This window comes from Myxocyprinus asiaticus, chromosome 22 (assembly GCF_019703515.2).
Source record: "Myxocyprinus asiaticus isolate MX2 ecotype Aquarium Trade chromosome 22, UBuf_Myxa_2, whole genome shotgun sequence".
Lineage (NCBI taxonomy): Eukaryota > Metazoa > Chordata > Actinopteri > Cypriniformes > Catostomidae > Myxocyprinus > Myxocyprinus asiaticus.
The window spans coordinates 22946285-22968238 of NC_059365.1; the positions used below are offsets into that span (position 1 = coordinate 22946285).

A 21954-nucleotide genomic window follows, 5' to 3' on the forward strand; every position below is an offset into this window, starting at 1 on the left:
AAAGGTGTGTTTCAGGTCCATTTCTCTCGGTTTATGAAACATTTGCAGCAGTTTGTGTGTGAGACGCTAAAATACGGGTATGGGTTTCATACGGAATGCAATTTTGTTCCCTTAAATACGGGATGATTCTGTTGTATACAGGATGGTTGGCAACACTTTTCTTGATGACTCAAATAATATGACCTCGTATAACTGCCTTAAACGTATCCGACAGAACTTAATCTGAGACCTCGCATTGTCATTAATCTTAAGAAACTCATCTATGTTTGGGATCAAATATTGCTTAAATGCTGAGTCTTTGATTAACAAATGCCTTCAAGTTGAAGTGTAACTGGACTGTTATTTAGTGTGATTAATATTGGACATGAGTTCAGAGGTTACCAAAAAATAGTCAATTCTAGTGTATGATTTGTGAACATGAGACTAGAATGATAATCTTAGAATAGAATGGTAATCTGCTGAATGCTTTCCAAATATCCACAATTACCAAATACTGTATCTACCATATTTCTAGACTTAATGATAGTGTTAAATGTTTGTACTGAGACAATAGTGGGTGGTGGTTTTGAGGAAAGTCTATCCATAAAAGGGTTAGGGTTAGTGTTGAAATCTCCACACACTTCCATCAGGTTCGTAGCATTGGCATCTGAAATTATATCAAAAACTTTGTGAAAAAAATCTGGGTTATTGAAATTTGGGCCATATGCATTAAGCATAGTTATGGAGAGAGAGTTAATATGCCCTGTTATAATATATCTGCCCTGTGGATCTGGAGCCATAGAAGCAAGTCAATATATATATACAGTGCTGTGCAAAAGTTTTAGGCACTTGTGAAAAATGTTGCATAGTGAGGATGTCTTCAAAAATAATGACATAAATAGTTTTCATTTATCACTTAATGTAATACAAATTCCAGTAAATATAAAAAAGCTAAATCAATATTCAGTGTGACCACCTTTGTCTTTAAAACAGTACCAATTCTCCTAGGTAAACCTGGATACGGTTTTTCTTGGTTGATGGCAGATAGGATGTTCCAAGCTTCTTGGAGGATTGGCCATAGTTCTTCTATCTATTTAGGCTGTCTTAATTGCTTCTGTCACTTTATGTAATCTGAGACTGACATAGTGTTCAGTGGGGGCTTTGTGGGGGCCATGACATCTGTTGCAGGGCTCCCTGTTCTTCTATTCTAATCTTTTCTATTTGCAAAAGTAATGTTTGGGAGTCTAACATTGAAAATCCCAGGAGATCAGCAGTTACAGAAATACTCAGACCAGCCCATCTGGCACCAACAATCATGCCATGGTCCAAATCACTAGCCTAGTTTCCATCCACTTTTCGCGCAATTTTGTTATCGAAAAAGTGAAAATGCGTAAAAAATTTTTTGCGAAATTTGCCGTCTTCTGCCTGTTTCCATTCAAATGGCCTTTTATCGATAAAAATGGTGTGCGTGATGATGTCATGCCTAAAAAAACACTTTGTCGCATATGTTTTGGCTTATCGCAAAATAAATTTGCCCTTAAGCCGTTTCCATACAGAAATGTGTGTTTATCGCTAATTCGTCTCCCAGATGTCACAAATGTTTTCCTCCGAAGTTTTGGTAAAATGGGGAGAGTATTGAGACAATTCATTGAAATTAGCCAGCTTACTGTCATTTTAATTTCACAAATAAATGCAATCAGAAGAGGAGGAATTGCAATCTAAGGGAGCAGTTTCCCTTCTGATAGGACTGTAATATCGGTCCTGATGTTGTGCCTATTGCAGGTTGCCACCGGTTCCGTCCCGAAAGCGAATCGTCGTGGCCCTGTTCAAGCTGGTAACCTGCACCAAGTAGTGGGGGAAACTTTCGGTCTTAGTATAAGGAGCATCCATCGATGTGTATATGCTGTGTGCACAGCTATTAAAGAAACATTGATGCGGTGTAATATCAGGGTTAACATATATGATATATTCCTGATATTCAATAGGATATTTTGAACAATCATCTAATCTAAAGCATTGCCATCACAACTGCATTATGTCCCATATATTTGTCCCACAACTTTTAACGACCAACTGAACTTGATTATCATCTAAAATGAATTTTAGCGTCATAATGCAATTTACATTTTCTGAAGAAGCTCAGCAAATGCGATCCGAGGTAAAGAGGGTTAGATTTAAAATATTTAAACGTTTTAAAAGGTTCAAAAGCTCATTTTCTGAACGTGAACTCAGCATTGGACAAATAGTTCTGATAGTTTATAGTCTTGAAGTGTAGAAAATGTCATTCAGCCGACTTTATTCGTCTACAGAACAGGGTACGGCTAATTTAAGTTTGTGTAAAGAAAAGGCATATATAGGTCTAAAAATATAATTTTTCATTTGGTAATTTATTTTTTTAATTTAATGCATTTTTTGTTTGGTAATTTATTTAATTTAATACAGGGAATTTTGTCAGCATTTATTCAAAAGTAAGCTAAACAATATTTTAATAGAATTGGGCTATATATTAGTGTTCCAAAAAAGCACACTGAAGCTTTTCTTCTAGTATTGTGTATTTATTTTTCTAGTATTTATTCTTTGTGCACAGAAATGATATGTTTTTTGTATTGTGGGTGTAAAAGGGCACACACTTATCGGTTCGGAGTGGAACTTCAATAAATGACCCCTTGAAGGTCTCTGCGATGTTCTGTCTTTTCTGAGCGCTGAAGTAAAGAAATTATTGTTAATTTACACTTTACAAATTGATTCATTTTATCTGACTCCAATTTTAAATTAATCTGACTCCAATTTAAGTTGACCTCTAATTTAGATTACAGCTCTAATTAACTTCTGATCATTCTTTTAATTTGATCTTTTTAAGTTATTGATTACTCTGAATCATCTAAATTTTCATTATCCTTTCGTTTGGGTCACGATTGTCGCTTAGAGTCATGCCGGCTGATTAATTGCATAGATCTCACGGACACAAAATTGCCAGCCCGTTCATAGTCAACAGTTGCAGGGTTTACTAATATCATCTGGTTTGGCTGCCTACTGCTTGCTCATAACCAGATGATAGTTTTATTTAGTCACGTTTCATACAACTTGCTAAGACGGTGATAAGCAGTGACTGGTAGTCTTACATGGTTTCCTCCTATTCATAAGCTCCAGTAATGATCATTATCCTGGACATAAGTTTGTGGTAACAAAAGGCGTCCCTAGAACCTACAGGTGATAAATGATTTCAGAGGAATTCAGAATAAATCAAATAATAACAATTTATTTGCCAGGTAGGATTTAAAACATAAGTTACAAAATCAATCAAAGCCAATTTCACACATGATCAGAATAAATAAAGATTTCTAAAAATAAAAGACAAGTCAAAGAAACATACCTGACAAAACTACATGCAACGGCAAAGCATGGGAGATCTGGCTTACAGATTCCCCGAGCTTCTTGCCAACTTTCCTTAAATACCCAGACAGAATAAACATTGGGTACCAAATGGTATTATCCTTTGAATAATGAGCATTTGGGGGTGAATGGGTTCTTGACTTCCTGGGGTTTAACCTTGTTAACATACAGGAGATAATTTAAATTGTAGGTCAAGGAGGAGGATAGACCTCCAGAATTATGCAGTATTTGGCAAAGACCTTATAACTTTGTCACCATTAGTTTTATCAACATGGGAAAGAGACCATTATACCAGTCACACAGAGACTTCTTAAATGATATCAAACAAATACAGTTGCATTCTTTGTTTTCATGGTTTTCTTTGTTACATTTTCACATATACATCTTGTGTGTGTGTGTGTGTGTGTGTGTGTGGACCTTGTGGGGGAGGCAAGGGGGAGAGAGAACAGCTGGAGTTTGTGGGGGTACCATGAGGATGGCAGGATGTCTCAGGTGGACAAATGTCTGCTAAAAAGGAAGCTGGGTTTTTCACACAGTGATGTCTGTTTTCTCAGGTGCAGATCCTACTTGTGAGAGAGTTTGAGCATTGTTTTTCCTGGAAGTCTTTCGCTGTTCCATGTGGGCGTGTGCTGGGTTACAGTTCTCTTGGCACCTAGCCTTACATGGGCTAATTCCATGACTGCCGACTGTTATTTTGAATGGTGTGTAAAAGCAACTTTAATAAATAAACGGATGTCTACCGCGATTAAATTAATCGCAAACAGTGGCCATTCATTTGTTCTCCTTGTACTTGTCGATGTGCATGATACGAGATATTTGTGTTGGCACTCCTGGAAGTTTCATGTTTGCAGTGATTGGATCTTTATGCCGTTCAGATCAATCCATATTCACGTACAATAAATTGGCTTTCAAGGATGTATTGTCGTCATGATTAACATGATTACATGATTAACAGGCTAACGATTGGGGTAAATTCTGTCATGTGACACTACATTTTTGCGTTAATGCCAATTTACTCGACATAAAGTGTTTCCAAACCAGTTTTTCGCGACATTTGATGTATCGACATAGAGTTTATGCGCTAGAGTTAAACGGAAAAATATTATTTCGACACTTGTGAAATTTTAGCGATAATTTGCGTTTCCATCAGCTTTATTTTAATGCGCTAAAACTTTTTCCGCAAAAAATCCTTGGATGAAATATAGTTACTGAGATACATTTTTTTCCCCATTCTGATGGTTCATGTGAACAATAACTGAAGCTCCTGACCCATATATGCATGATTTTATGCACTGCACTGCTGTCACATGATTGGCTGATTAGATAATCGCATGGATGATTGTTGGTGCCAGATGGGCTGGTTTGAATATTTCTGTAAATGCTGATATCCTGGGATTTTCACACACAACAGTCTCTAGAATTTACTCAGAATGGTGCCAAAAACAATAAACATCCAATGAGCGGCAGTTCTGCAGACAGAACGGCTTGTTGATGAGAGAGGTCAACAGAGAAGGCCAGACTGGTCAGAACTGACAAAGTCTATGGTAGCACAGATAACCGCTCTGTACAATTGTGGTGAGAAGAATAGCATCTCAGAATGCTATTCTGAGATGTGCGTTGGCACTGTTTTTGCGGCACGAGGGGGACCTACACAACATTAGGCAGATGGTTTTAATGTTGTGGCTGATCGGTGTATATATTGAGGAAAAGAATGCTGCTCTAGCTTTGGCAAAAAATGGGGCCTGTTAAACCTGACATCCAACTGGCTCTCAGTCTAGGTGAGTTGCACTTATTTGCATTTCCTGGAGAAATATTTCAAATGTACAAATACCCGACTCAGTACAGTAGTATCATCCCTCAAGGATGGTCCTTTTAAATAGTCTTTCAAATAGTAATAACAAATTAACAAATCACCTTGTTGCCAGTCGTTCTTCCATCACCATGGCAATATATTTCTGCGAAGTCTGAGAATTTATTCCTTTTCCTGATAGAAGTGTGCACGTGTGACAAGTCTGCTTAGCAAAATAAATGTATTCTGTAAAAAAAAACTTTTCAATTACCTTAGTGCTCTTTCATGTGGATTGCATTAAACACAGCACTGGTTCACAAGACATTCTTTTGCTTTTTAACTTCCCTCTCACTCCTACAGCTATGACACAGAAGGACGAGTGACCAACGTAACTTTTCCTACCGGAGTGGTGACCAGCCTGGCCTATGACATGGAGACTGTCTCTGCAGTAGAAAGAGAAAGTTTTGAACGAGATGAAGCTGCAACCATCACTATGAACCAGTCAGCAATTCAAAGTGTACTCACGTTGCAACAAGGTAACTCTGATGTAGGAAATTGGTAGTTTAAATGTACACGGGATGGGTTAAAGTGCCCGCGTACCCCCACCATTATATGTAGGAAAACAGTATGTGTGAGCTAGGAATTAAATTAAACTGTCCTTATTCTACATTATTATGTAAGGAAATTTATAATGGAATTAGTCGCGTTTGACGGCCATCATAAATTAGATAAATGACAAATAACTAGATTATTTTTTTTTACACCATTAAAATTGTAATACAACGTCTTGTTGTATCCGCTCACAATTTCTGTTGTAAGGAATTAGCTTCAATAAGGGAATTATGATTAATTCACTTATTGGAGTAATATTATTCTCAGGGCTTATTGAAAATAATATTACACATATTTAGGTACAGCTTTGAAGCAAAATCTTTTAAAAACAGGGATGAGATTATTTATCATAATATACCACAGTCAAATTATCTTTGAATACAGACAAACTTTATTGCTATTCTAAACATAAAACTAATCTAACACATACAACATGAAACAGGTTGGTGAGTAGTGGCAGAATGTGAAATAAATGATCAATACAGAGAAAATGAACTTCATGGAGTCTGTTGACAATGCCTTAAGAACCATTTATCCTTCGAGTCTAAATCGAGTTGCAATCGGATTACATAAAGTATTTAACTAATACACCAGCACTTTGAGCAAAAGTCTGGAGATGTACTTGCGTGTCGTTGCGTTTCCTTGCGTTGCTTGGTTCTTTGGCATTTGAAGAAAGTTTGTTCTGTCGATATCTTGGACTCTGTTATGATCGCTGATAGTTGTTTTCTGGATGGATGATGAGGTGGCTTTGAAGCGAGGCCTTCTGCAAGGAAGACTCGTGACTCCCATTGGGTGTTTGAACCATAGAGCAGAGAGTGAGAGGCTTCCTCGGGATGAGTCCCGAGTTTTCCTTGGACTCTACATGGCACGGAGGATGAGGAGATGCAGTGAAGAGCAGAAGACAGGACCAAGAGACCGTTCCAAGAGAGCAGAAGAGAGGAGAAGAGGAGGAGTTCTTCCTGTTTTAGAGACATTTGAACTGAAATTGTCCACACTCCAAAGGTGTCCTGAGCCAATCAGAAGTGACTTTTCAGAGTCACATGGTCGACTGGTCTGTCCTTTTCAAAGTTGATTTACAATCCTTTGTGTGAAGGATCCTTTCAACTCCCGCTCAAAATAGTGAATGTTTAATCATAAACTTTTATATCTTGAAAACGGTGCAAGAGACATGACATTCGTTGTCATCAACATTCTCTACGTAAACAAGAAAGCATTTACATACTAAATATGACATACTTTCATGAATATTATACGTGTAAGTAACAAAACATGGAAATCCCTGATTACCAATCATACTGGTTAATTCATTGGTTTTACAATATGGATAATACATTAAATGTTATGAGAAACCTGAATAGTTACCATTCTTAGTACAATGAGATGAATAAATACAAGACTGAAGATTATAATCATTGATTTGTCAGTTATAAGTGATTACAAATCACTATACATATTTTAAAAGGTACATCACGCTCTAATCATTAATTTGTCAGTTATAACAGTAATCACTGGTCAAAGTAATTTTCAGAATTATCCAGCAAGGCTAGGTATTGTGTACATTGTAGGTTTAAATGCATTATGTACATTTTAGAGGGTTAACTCAGCGAAGTGCAATGTTCATGGATTCCTTTTAGCTGCTGTTTGCAGAATAATGATGATCTCATGACTAATTATCGTCCAGAATAATGAGTCATAGAATTGCCATTGTTTTGTTCATTGTAATTCAGGAGGATCTCACAAGGGAACCTTTCAAAGAAAACCTGCTTTTGCTCTGTGTGGAAGTTCAGAAGGTCATGCTGAGGGGCCTCTCTTACCAATGACCCTTTTTCTTTAAATCATAACATTTCAGTCTCTTTGCAGAGATGGTCTTGCTAGCAGTGTCAGGCCAGACCCATTAAATGTGGGGGGCATTTCCTCAGAAGCATGAAGTTCTCAAGTCATGCGCTATCTGGACAAGTCTCTTTTGTTAGTCTTTTAATTTATGACACTGAGGAATTCCAGGGTTAGAAGGTTGGGTTTTAAGTCATATGGCTGCAATTCTTCTGCATCTAATATCCTACACTGTACACCCATGAAAACAAACAAATAAAATAGATACACTTGCATTCTCATAAAGTATGCCAAGTAATTCTGTATGAAAATATTATCACATTGATACAGGACACTCTTCTTGTATAATATATGCTGTAAGTTTTATTTTGCAGACCAGCTGAAGAACAACTATGTGATCGGTTATGACCAGTCATTGTGGATTCTGTATGCCAATGGAATGAACACTCACTACCAGACCGAGCCACACATTCTTTCTGATGCATCCTCCCCTATACTGGCACGTAGAAACATGACCCTACCCGATGACAGTGGGCAAAACTTGGTTGAGTGGCGCTTTCGTAAAGAGCAGACACGGACGAAGGTCACAGTGTTTGGACGCAAGCTACGAGTATGTACTGAAATCCAATTATCAAGGAGAGAGAAATTTTGTTCACATTTTAGTAAACATAATAAAAGCCTGTGATTGAGTCTTATGCTTGTAGGAAGAAAGCACAGACCATTGTTCATTGTGAAATTACATCTTGAACTTGCTGCTTAGCTTAAATTAGCCTTATTCTAACACAGAGCACTTGACACCTCAACCATGTTGAGGTTAAACTAACCTTAGTAATAAGAGACAGTTACAAAAATCTGGGAAGATTTCTTGCTATACTTTATATATAGAAGTGAATGATTGCAGTGTCTTGTTTAATACATTTGGCATGAAGATAGCCCCCAGCTGAACTAGGAATACAAAAAAGGAATATGACAGTTTAACATTTAACATTTTACATTTATGTTGACTAAATTTGAAGATGATTTGTGAACTTGTGCCATAGTGTCTGGGTTTTATTAAGTTTTTGAGTGAGTTATTAATCAAAATAGACTTATTTCCACACAAAGAATATAAAACTTTTTGGCATCAACCAAGGCTCTGGCAGATAGAAAATCTGCCAATTTTCTAGTCAATTTTATGCCATTACTCTGTTGCTAAACCAGTTGTGTTTTTTTCTCCACCTGCTCAAAGGTAAATGGGCGGAACATTTTGTCTGTTGATTACGACAGAGTGCTGAGGATTGAAAAGATCTATGATGATCACCGTAAATTCCTGCTGAAGATTGGTTATGACACAGCAGGTCAACCCACTCTCTGGATGCCAAGTAGCAAGTTGCTACCTGTCAACCTTACTCACAACAACAATGGGCAGTTGAGTGCCATACATTGGGGCTCTGTCTCAGACAGGGTAGAGTATGATGGACAAGGCCGCCTGCTGTCCAGAACATTCCCTGATGGAAAGACCTGGAGCTACACTTACCTGGAGAAGGTAATGGCCAGATTGTTTTTAGTGATGTATGTAATAAACTTTAGACATCAAGAAATAATCAAGCATTTGCTTTACACCTGTGTAAGATATTGTTTTACTCGACCAAAAAAGTTAGAGCTACACTATGTAACTTTTGGCCCTCTAGCGGTTGAATCATAAAACTGCAAGTTACTCGTGGAGGAACACTTTACGTCTGTTGTGATAGGCACTGCTCTTCTGGTGGATGAATCTCATGGTTCAGGTCTTGGAGATTACCTGCAGAACGGAGTCATGACAAGCTATTTACATGTTGATATTATGTTATTCACTTAAAAATGTATAACCAATATATTGCTTACTTTGAGGAAAATAAACAACACTCTTAATTATATTTGAATATATATGTTATTTTAATATATGTTTTATCCACTACACAATACACAATGTTTGTATTGTACTTCACATATCATATTTACAGGTGAAAATGGCTGATATGAGCCCAATTAAAGACACTCTATTTTTATATTACAATCTACAGCCTCAGTGGACAATGCAAGTGAACCATCATACTAAAATAGTATGTCTATGCACTGCAAAGAGTAAAAGACTGTAATATAAAAATGCAAAACGATGATTTAATAATGATGAAATACTTTATTGAACATGAAAATAATATGCAGAAATTTGCAATATAATAATTACAATAATACATTTTTAATTGTTTATTTGGAAGTAAAGTTACAACAGAGAGATGGTTACATGCTAAATAAATGAATAAACATTAGGCTACTGTGCTATGAAATTGGTACATTATAGACAACTTGAGATGAGCATAAATTCATGGTGAACCACTTTGTACATATAGTGGCTTTTTAGACCTGTTTAAACATCTGCTAAAAGGATCAAATGTCTGTACACTGATTTATTGCTCCAAAAATACCTTATTCGCTTACAAAATCAAATTTATAAACACACTGCGATCAGTACACACGAGTAATGTTTGATTCATTAAAGCATGACAAACAATACCAGCTTCAACAACCCTACCAGAAAACATATCCAAGCAGTATAGCAGGTAAACAACTGCTGGCAAACCAAACAGTAAAAAAGTTTTAAATCCATTAGGAGAGTGATTTCACTCCACTGCTGTCCTGACTCATGAAACCACGACTGGACTGACTGAACAGCTGTTGCTCTCGCTTCCCGCTTCTCACGACACTCCGGAGCTTCTTTCAACTGAAATTCCCTCAAAATATATTTTTTTATTGTAGGCTTACTGTAGTGAGACAAGGGCATGGTTTTGAACATGGATTTATTTTTTATGTACTCACTCAATAATTAATTTTTTGCTAATTGTAACCAAAAAAAATCTTACATAATGCAGCTTTAACAACTATTTACTAGGGTTGTTAAAATTAATGCATGTGATTAATTTTATAATGTTTGCTGCCATTTTTTATGCTGTTAGTGCATTTATTCAATTTTACATTATAACAAAAATAAAAGTATAATAAAAATTTCATTCAAAACATTTTATTTTGTTTTCTTTACTTAATGCTGATGTGTGATTTTTTTTTTTTTTTTTTTTTCAATGTTAATATTCTTTCTTGTATTCCATCTTAATATGCTGAGTCAAGTAAGTTGATTTCACCTAAAAGTGACTCTGTTGCCAATCTGATTTTGTACAACCAATGGAAGATAGGGAGAAGTTTTCTGGAATCTGTTTGAAAACTGATTGTTTTGCTATTTTGTTTGGTGACAATACTGGTATAGAAATTGACCCTTCGCTAAGCTCCGCCCCCCTTGGTTGCTTGCTCTGACAAGCTTTGCTGAGCTCCCCATAGGAATGAATGGGAGATTGCCGTGAATGGTGCGTTTTTTTTTTTTTTTTTTTATATTTTTATAATCAGAATGGATAATATTATTAAGTGGGCTGGAATGAAGAGTGACATTGTAAGGTATATTAATCTGACATATTTTGTAACAGAAATCGTGAAATTACACAGTAATTTGATTGAAAACCGCGGAGACTGTGAACCAGAATAAAGAAAAACTATTATCACAGTCACTTGAAAAGAGAAAAGTGTCATTTGATGGTGATTACACACATGATAACATAGATGTAAGTGAACAGTACTGCTTATAACATCTCATAACACATTCAGTTTGATGCTGTGAACTGTTTATTTACTATAGCTTTTTCTATTACATGAATCAATACATAAATTAATTAATGTTCATTAGCTTTAGTTTACCTTGGAACAAATGTAGGTGTCCTCGCTGATGTTATACTTGCTCATTTAGGAATGAAGAATGACACAGTTTAATCCATAATATGCTCTTCTCTATATTTATTTAAAAAAAAAAAAATTAAAGAATAAAACACACTGCGTGTATCCTTTCTGGGAAGCTTGTGTCACTATACAAGTGACCCAGCAACATCGTGTTTTAAGTTTTTGGATCATTTTGATAAAATCCCACTAAAACTACTCAAACACACATTACTCCTGTAGACTCTCATTGGAAAATAGCGTGTCAAGAGTAATGGCAGCCCAGCAACAGTTGCTAAGACAGGATTGGTCAGAAATGCTTTTAAGGTGGGGCATAGCGAAGGGTCAATTACACACTTTATACACAGCTTTAAAAAGTAAATAAATATGTTAACGTGTTAACAACAACAACAAAATTTTTGTATTAATTACTATTTAATATTGTAATCAACAGCCCTACTAATAAATTAGTACCACTGTGCCATAAAAAGAGTGTGTATTGAAAAATAGAATTTCTGAGAAATGTTTAACCTCTTGTACTGTACATTTGTTGAAAGCTAGTATGAGTAACCAATTAGGGTGAAAACTGACAAAGAATTAGCCAACTGCAATTCATCCTGATTTTTCTAAGTAATGTTTTCTCCCTGTTCTAGTCCACGGTCCTAATACTGGCCAGTCAGCGGCAGTACGTCTTTGAATATGACCCTCAGGGAGGCCTTTCTGCAGTCACCATGCCCAGTGTAGCACGCTATGCTATGGAGACCATACGCTCAGTGTCTTACTACCGTAATCTTTACCATATGCCTGAAAGCAATGCCTCTGTTGCTGTGGACTACAGTGAGGATGGGAGACTCCTCAGAGTGGCACAGTTGGGCACTGGTCGGAGAGTCCTATATCGGTACCGCTGGCACAACAAACTCTCTGAGGTTCTATATGACAGCACTCGAGTTACCTTCACCTATGATGAGACTGCAGGTGTGCTGAAAACAGTCAATCTGCAGAGTGAAGGTTTTATTTGCACCATTAGATACAGGCAGCTTGGCCCATTAATAGACCGGCAGATCTACCGCTTCAGTGAGGATGGGATGGTAAACGCTCGCTTTGACTATGCTTACGATAGTAGTCTACGTGTGACAAGTATTCAAGGGGTTATCAATGAAACACCTCTGCCCATTGACCTCTATCAGTATGATGACATCTCAGGGAAGGTAGAGCAGTTTGGCAAGTTCGGCGTCATCTATTATGACATCAATCAGATTATCTCCACCTCTGTCATGACTTACACCAAACACTTTGACGGTCATGGCCGTGTCCGAGAGATTCAGTATGAGCTCTTCCGCACTCTGCTGTTCTGGCTCACAATCCAATATGATGACATGGGCAGAGTCACTAAGAGGGAGATGAAGATTGGCCCTTCCGCTAATGCCACAAAGTACAGCTATGAATATGACGTGGATGGTCAGCTCCAGACTGTATACCTCAATGAGAAAATGACATGGCGCTATAGCTACGACTTAAATGGGAACATACACCTACTGAGTCCAGCAAATAGTGTGCGCATCATGCCTCTACGTTATGACCTACGAGACCGTATAACTCGTCTTGGGGACCTTCAGTATGAATTGGACGAGGACGGCTTTCTCCGCCAGAGAGGACCTGAGATCTTCCAATACAACTCTAATGGTCACCTGGAACGCGTCTACAGTAAGTCCAGTGGGTGGAGCGTCCAGTACCGTTACGATGGTTTAGGAAGAAGAGTCTCCACAAAGTCCAACACAGGACAGCACTTACAATATTTCTATGCCGATCTGAGCTACCCAAGCAGGATAACACATGTATACAACCATTCAAGCTCACAGATTACCTCTTTATATTATGACCTGCAAGGACACTTGTTTGCAATGGAAATAAGCAGTGGAACAGAGTACTTCATAGCCTGTGATAATATAGGGACACCACTGGCTGTCTTTGGCAGTGATGGTATCCTCCTCAAGCAGGTTCATTATACGGCCTTTGGTGAGGTTTACTCCGACTCCAATTCTGATATCCAGTTGGTGATTGGGTTTCATGGAGGACTTTATGACTCTATCACAAAACTGCTTCATTTTGGAGCACGGGATTATGACATCATGTCGGGTCGCTGGACTGCACCTGATTTCATGTTGTGGGAGAAAATCGGCAAGGACCCGTGCCCTTTCAATCTATACATGTTCCGAAACAACAACCCGATAAGTAAAGTGCAGAACGTTAGAGACTACTTAACAGGTACATCATGGATTCACAGCATGTACTATATCAGCATCTTAAAATACGTTTTGCAAGTAATATATCTGCCAATCATTGTACAAAAATGTTATTGGTTTTTAAATGTATTCACTGATATTTGTGACAGATGTGAACAGCTGGCTTGTCACGTTTGGGTTCCATCTCCATAACAGCATTCCTGGTTTCCCAGCACCCATTTCTGAGATGACCCAAACATCATATGAGCTGACCAAAAGCCAAGTGTGGGATGATTTGGCAGTAAGTTTTTTATTTATTTATTTATTTATTTATTATTATTATTATTTTTATATCTTCAAATAATGGTACCAGGATTAAGGGTCAATGATGTGATACTAATTTTTAGGTCCAGATCTATTAAATTATTTAAAAATACATTACAAATGCAATTCACACAAAACAATTACTCTAATACACCTCTTCTATAATGAACATGTTTTCAATTACTGAGTTCAGAGTCATTTTGATCATTTTGCCAAAAATGTCATGTGGTGTAACCATCCAGAGAAAGAAAGAAAAAATCAAAGGCTCAAGCTAACATAAAAAATACATAAAAATGATGGCATGAGTAGTGTAGAATAATCTTTTATTTCTTAAAAAAAAAAAAAAAAACTGAGCAGTGAAACAATTTAGTTTTAAACTATGATAAATAATTGTAAAAAATTGTCCACCAAATCAATACCAATTGCAGGTAGCAGTTGTTGTTTTTTTTGTTTGTTTTTTTTTTTTTTTATGTGACAAAATAATAATAATAATAATAATAATAGTAATAAAGATAGGACCCCTTTGGGCCCTCAAGACTCTTTGTAATTTATATCATTACATATATATTTTGGCATTTCCATTAAAAGGCACATTTTGTTCAGGTCATTTGGTGTAATCCTGAAAAAACTTCCTAGATATTTTTGACTCAAAAACTCATGATATTTGTAAAAAATAATTCTCACCTTTAATTTTTTTTTTTAATAATGTTTATTGTTTAATTATTAAGCTGTGTATCCTCATGTATTCAAGGTGCAAGTAGTTTAATACCTTTTACTTAAAGGAACGCCAATATTTTATATTTTATTTTTCATTTAAAGTGTAAGCCAAAAGTTTGGAATAATGTACAGATTTTGCTTTTTCAGAAGGAAATTGGTACTTTAATTCACCAAAGTGGCATTCAACTGATCACAAACTATAGTCAGGACATTTCTGATGTAAAAAAAACAGCACCATCACTATTTGAAAAAAGTACTTGATCAAATCTAGACAGGCCCCATTTCCAGCAGCCATCACTCCAACACCTTGTCCTTGAGTAATCATGCTAAATTGCTAATTTGGTACTAGAAAATCACTTCCCATTATATCAAACACAGCTGAAAGCTATTTGGTTCATTAAATGAAGCTTAACATTGTCTTTGTGTTTGTTTTTGAGTTGCCACAGTATGCAATAGACTGGCATGTCTTCAGGTCAATATTAGGTAAAAAATGGCAAAAAAGAAACAGCTTTCTTTAGAAACTTGTCAGTCAATCATTGTTTTGAGGAATGAAGGCTATACAATGCTTGAAATTCCAAAAAAAACTGAAGATTTCATACAAAGGTGTACACTACAGTCTTCAAAGACAAAGGACAATTGGCTCTAACAAGGACAGAAAGAGATGTGGAAGGCCAGATGTACAACTAAACAAGAGGATAAGTATATCAGAGTCTCTATTTTGAGAAACAGATGCCTCAAATGTCCTCAACTTCATTGAATTCTACCCACTCAACACCAGTTTTATGTACAACAGTAAAGAGAAGACTCATGGGTGCAGGCCTTATGGGAAGAATTGCAAAGAAAAAGCCACTTTTGCAACAGAAAACAGAAAGAAAAGGTTAGAGTGGGCAAAGAAACACAGACATTGGACAACAGATAATTGGAAAAGAGTGTTATGGTTCTTAACCCCATTGAGCTTTTGTGGGATCAGCTAGACTGTATGGTGCGTGAGAAGTGCCCGACGAGACAGACACATCTATGGTAAGTGCTACAGGAAGCGTGGGGTGAAATGTCACCTGAGTATCTGGACAAACTGACAGCTAGAATGCCAAGGATCTGCAAAGCTGTCATTGCCGCACGTGGAGGATTTTTTGATGAGAACTCTTTGAAGTAGTTTAAGAATAATACATTACTGTGATCAGTTATAGTCAGAATACTGGCTATACATTATGATCAGTTGAATGCCACTTTGGTGAATAAAAGTACCAATTTCTTTCCATAAGTGCACAATCTGTGCATTATTCCAAACTTTTGTTCACCATATATATATATATATATATATATATATATATAAAACATGTTGCTTTAACATTGACTTTATCCTCTTCTTTTGCAGACCAGCTTTGCAGTCCAGCAGCACGTCATTCGGCAAGCTGAAGCGTTTTTAACATTTGGAAGTCTGCCACAGGTTCAGTTTGGCCATACCCTGAAGTCTGAAAAACCCTGGCTGTGGTTTGCTTCTAGCAATTCATTGATATGTCGTGGGATCATGTTTGCCCTCTACAAGGGCATCGTGATAACTCGTGCACTAAGCCTGGCAAATGAGGACTGCGTCAAGGTTGCCAACATCCTCAATGGCGCCTTTTACTTGAAAGACTTGCACTTTATTGTTGATGGCAGAGACACACACTACTTTGTTAAAATAAGTTCTCCTGAAGCAGACCTGGCCGCTCTGCGGCTCACTAGCGGACGGAAAGAACTTGAGAATGCAGTGAATGTAACTGTGTCACAGTCCACAGCTGTTCTAGGTGGCCGTACCCGGCGTTTTGCAGATGTGGAGTTTCAGCGGGGGGCTCTCACCCTGCACGTGCGCTATGGTGCATCCCTGGATGAGGAACGAGTGCGCGTTTTAGAGATGGCGAGACAGAGGGCACTAACTAACTCATGGGCACGTGAGCAGCAGCAAGTACGAAATGGAGAGGAAGGATCCCGACTGTGGACCGAGGGAGAGAAGAGGCAGCTTCTCAGTGGTGGACGAGTGCAGGGCTATGATGGATACTACGTGCTGTCAGTAGAGCAGTATCCTGAGCTAGCTGACAGTGTAAACAACATGCAGTTCCTTAGACAAAATGAGATCGGCAAGAGGTAGTGAATGCACCATGCTTAGATACAACCACTCTTCACTGCTGTTTTTAATAGAATAATACGTTACGTGGACATTCTGTGGTTTAAGACAGATTTATGAAATGTAAGACTACTCCGAGTCTAACAAATGTAGTACAACATAGAGGGGGGAAAAACTATTAAAGCAACGCTGTGCGTTGTGAAACATTAATGTGTTTTCTCAGAACCTATTAAAGGCCTTAACAAGGTTACTGTTGTGGAGCACAATTAAATTATGAACTTAGTGTGAGTGACAGGCTGGATTCATAGAACTGTTGATATCTTTATTTATCTATTTATTAATGGTTCATTTTTACAAGCACTATTCAAATGTTTCCCTAAAGAGATATCATACCTTTTGAAAAATGAAAATGTTTACATATGCGTATCACTTTACCACTGCAAAAATAACACACAATGTCAGGTGGTTTATTGTAGCCAGCTCTAAACTTTACACTGTAATATTTTTATATTTATTCAGATTTGTCTCTTTATCGTGTATGTGTCAAGAGCATCATAACTGTTGGCAATCATGCAGTTCGAAATGACAACTCCCCTAAAATATGATTTTAGGCCATTTATTTTATGTTATTTATTTTCGTGTTTGTCCGAGTATACTTTAGTCACAAAAACATTGCTTGTATAAATTACATATGCCATCCATCTTGGTGCATCATACAGCAACTGAATAAACTGTACATATTATGAATAAAACGGCAACACAGCACAGCAAATATGTAAATGTCTGTATTTATGTAAATCAGTGTTTACCTGCATATTTTTTAAATTAAAAGCAATTATTTGCTCATTTGGTTACAGGTTCCAAGGGAAATATTTATGAAAATTGTTTGTACTTAAAATAAAATAAAAGCTAAAACTACTCATTGCTTAAGTTTTTGTTGTTGTTGTTGTTGTTGTTGTAGTTTAGTACAGATTAAACTAGAATTGAATACACAATGAACTTGACACAATATGGCCCAGTTTCATGGAAGACACAAGTCTAGGAACAGCCTAAACAATTGTGACTAACCTATGTTAACCACTTTTGTCCAAAGAGATTCTATATCTGTTGAACTAATAATTACAGGCAATCTGAAGTTGTGAAGGTTGTGAGGTTATGTGAATTAATTTTAATCAAAGGCAAGACCACATGAGACTCAAGTAAAAATCCCTTTTTTAATCTCTAAATATTAACACATTTATGATTGCTTTCTGTGTAAAATCTGATTAATGTGTAAAATTCAAAAAATGTGTGAGTACAGATCATTAAAATTGCAGGCTGAATCAATGAAAAACCGACATCATTTATAACGTGATTTAACAATCTTGTAGCCTAAACTGTTTAAAAGTTTAGCGCCACGTAAGTGCTTGACCACAAGTATATATGATTTGGTAACTGCAGTGTGTAATTGCTGCTAAAATGAGAGATCATAAAATGTATGTTTTCTCTTTTAGATTGACAGTTAGGATGTAAAGAAACATACAGAACCAAAAGCAATGCGTCGAATTAGTTATGCTCAACATTTTGACATTATAGTGCCCTCTCGTGGATAGCATTTTTTAAGCAGTGAGTCAAAATATTTAGAGTTGCACCAAAACATAATTAATTTAGTCTGTCAGACTTGTAATGTTGATGTTTAGGCAAAGTATGGAAGTGTCTAGATGTGCAGTCGACAGTATACAGTTTATTTAGACAGGTCAGAAATGCTCTCCTGAATTATGATCTGCTTATGTACAGTAAGTAAAATCACTATACAGATAAAAAAAAAAATAATAATTTTATGTAGCCTACAGATTTATGGGAATACTTTTATGGGAATGTGTGATATCAAGAGCACACTGTCAGAACATTTTGTTCACAAGTTGTTGAGTTCACAGTTCATTAACATAAAAATAAAAGCCTAAAAACTGCACTTTAGGCTACTGGAATTTTTTATTACAGCTCCTAAAAAAATCAACCATTTTTAAGCTATAAAACATAGGCAGAATTATCTGTTACCTTTGCACCTATAAAAAGACAACCAATGTTTGTCTAGAACGGCATCTAGGGTTGACCTTCTCTTTTTCTAAATACTTCACAATATGTTGGTTTACTTGCTGCATCACCCACATTCTGCCACAGCTTAAAAGCGTCCTGTACTGCTCTGTAATCTTTAACCAAGAACACATTTAAGTTAACTGTAAACAGCAGAACCAAAAAAGTAATCACTTTAGTCCGAGTTTTTGGTATTAGTCTAGCAGACATTCCAACTGCAACATTTACCTGAACTACATTTCTAAACTAAATGTATTTAATTTCACTTCAAAGTTTACCACAGCTGATGTTATAAATGATCATTTACTTGTAGACATTTGACATGGCTGTTCAAATGTACACCAACAAAGTTCCTGCTGCTCTTATTTTTATCGATTCTATCAAAGAGGGTAAAGTGGAGAAAAATATTGCATAACATGGGTGTACTTTTTGGAGTGAGGTGTTACGTAAAACTTTTGGACTGGAGCTTTCTACAGATCACACGGTTATAAAATATTTTTAATGGGCAGAAAGAGACACTAAACAAAATCCATGGTCTAACCACTTGATGGAACCTGAGATGGAGACACATATTGTGGAATGCATAATGATATCAGCCTATATAATAATAGTAATTATAACAATTATGGTGCAAATAAAAACTGTTCAAATGACACGTTGGACTTCTAGGAAATTGACATAATTTACTCTGCATTGTGATGCTTGAGAGCGAGACGAGCTCTTTTATGCAAGGCAAAGGTCTGGTGATGCCACCAACAACACTGTGTTGTTTCAATGCAGTGAATGTTAATGATATGCAAATGTACAAAAAAAGGAGGAAAAACCTTGTTTCACCCGTATTAGCTGTAGTCTCTGTTTTCTGGTTTAATCCATGATGCACCATGCAGTTCTGCCCCAGCTTCTGATTAATATTGCTTTCAAACAACATTAATGCACAATCAAGTTCAAGCAAACATAATTTCTAACAGGTCTTTTTCTCTGTTACCCATTCCTTTAATTCAGTTCGAAGTGTCTTAGTATATTGCCAGCTCGTTGTACTACATCACCCCAATTTTTCCAGATTACAAGCTCACACTCCCGTCAACAATAAAGCTGGTTTATAAAGTTCACTTGATTCTGTACAGTGTTGCCACCAACAGCCTTGTTTTTGTTTTGCTTGTGTTTCAGATGACAGGTTTGATGGACTAGCCAACTCTTCTCTAAAAATACGAAGACAGTGACACCACTCCTCATCACAGACCCCATTCGATATCAGCAGACTCTTGTGCCCTAGCGAATGTTGCCAAGGACAGAAGACACACAAATACACAAAGTCTATCTCTTATGTATTACAGGTCCCCACATTATTTTCTCAAACTTTAACCTTTCACAATCTGTTCAGGCTAGCCAGAGTTTTATATTCAAATATGACATCAATTATGTTTAAACTGACATTTTAAACCATAATTAAAGCATCCATATTTGCACAGAACAGTTTGAATATTCCAGATTGTGTCTATCTTGTCGAAGTGACTACCAGCACAGCCTAAACATACTGTAGAAGAGTCCACTATGGATTGACACTAAGAACATTGATGTCAAATGAGGATGGGCATGATACTGACCTATCATGCTGATTGTCTATATTTTTCAAAGTTGCTTTCTCATCCATTGCACAGATAATTTGCCTTCTTCACAACCCAAAATCTATCAGAGAAACAAGACAGACAGGCTGTTATTTGTCAAAAGACTGTTTAACAGTTGACTGTTGTGTGCAAGCATCTCAATTACTTTTGCTCATGTACACTGATGAGCCAAAACATTATGACCACTCACATGTGACGTGAATAACATTGATCATCTCTTAACAAGGCCACATGTCAAAGTCTGGGTAGATAAGATGGTTAGCGAACAATATGTTCTCGTAGGCAATGTGTTGAATGCAGGAGAAATGGGCAGGAGTAAAGACCTGAGTGACTTTGACAAGGGCCAAATTGTTATAGCAGACGACTGGGTCAGAGCATCTCTGAAATGGCAAGGCTTGTGGGGTGCTCCCGGTCAGCAGTGGTGAGTACCTACCAACAGTGGTCCGAAGAGTGACAAACCACAAACTTGCGACAGGGTGTTGGGCACCCAAGTCTCGTCGATACGAGAGGGCAATGAAGGCTATCCCGTCTAATCCGAACCGACAGAAGGTCTTCTGTGGCAGAAAAGTCACAGATAATTTTAATGATGTTTACTGTAGGAATATGTCACAACACTGTGCATCGCACCCTGCTGTCTTTGGGGCTGCGTAGCCGCAATGGGTAATCCCTGATGGCAGTGGCCTCTTTCAGCAGGATAATGCCCCCTGCCACGCTGCACACATTGTTGAGGAATGGTTTGAGGAACATGATGAAGAGTTCAAGGTGTTGCCCTGGCCTCCAAATTCCCCAGATCTCAATCTGATTTAGCACCTTTGGGATGTGCTGGACCAACAATTCTGATCCACGGCGGCTCCTCCTCGCAGGACTTGAAGGACCTGCTGCTAATGTCTTGGTGCCAGATACCATAGGACACCTTCAGCAAGTCGTCGCTGTTTTAGGACCAACAGCACATCAGGCAGGTGGTCATAATATTTTGGCTCATCGGTGTATTAGGGATTTGAACAAACCCTCTAACCCTAAGTATCAGTCTCAGAATCTCCTAAAAACCACATAGCATCCACAATAAAATCACTCTTAGAAAGTGCATAGCAACGCCCTGAAAACCATCCCAGAGCACCCTAGCTTTGCACAAGTATTAACTTTAGCACAGGCAAGCACCATAGTTTTATTTATAGTGCTATTTACACTGCACTTTATTACTCTTACTCTTATATCTCACACCAGACTGTCATAAATTATATTATTATTATATATATTCTCTCTTAACAACTTACTATCAACCAACAGCCTGAATGTCAATACAGTAAAATACTGTACATTCTATATATACTATATATACTTTTTATATATTTTTATTTTTTATTTTTATTGAATAATGTGTATCTATATAGTGCGTATTGTATACTGTACAGTGTTTGTTATTATTTGTATATTGTTGAGTATAATTATGTGTATAACAGATGTTTAAATTGTGTTGTGTTAATTTGATGTTATTGTAAATTGGTATATGTC

At 37.0% G+C, this 21954-nt stretch overlaps 1 protein-coding gene across 1 annotated transcript in view; it reads left to right on the top strand.

Annotated features, from left to right (window-relative positions):
- Nucleotides 1-17664, top strand: part of LOC127412901 (teneurin-3-like) — a 203018-nt gene extending 185354 nt beyond the window's left edge. Inside the window, exons 26-31 of the mRNA XM_051649606.1 lie at nt 5522-5697; nt 7978-8213; nt 8832-9128; nt 12031-13642; nt 13770-13900; nt 16016-17664. Coding sequence (XP_051505566.1) covers nt 5522-5697; nt 7978-8213; nt 8832-9128; nt 12031-13642; nt 13770-13900; nt 16016-16768 — 3205 coding nt within the window. The 3' untranslated portion in view covers nt 16769-17664. The remainder of the gene's footprint in view (nt 1-5521; nt 5698-7977; nt 8214-8831; nt 9129-12030; nt 13643-13769; nt 13901-16015) is intronic.
- Nucleotides 17665-21954: the final 4290 nt, after the last annotated feature.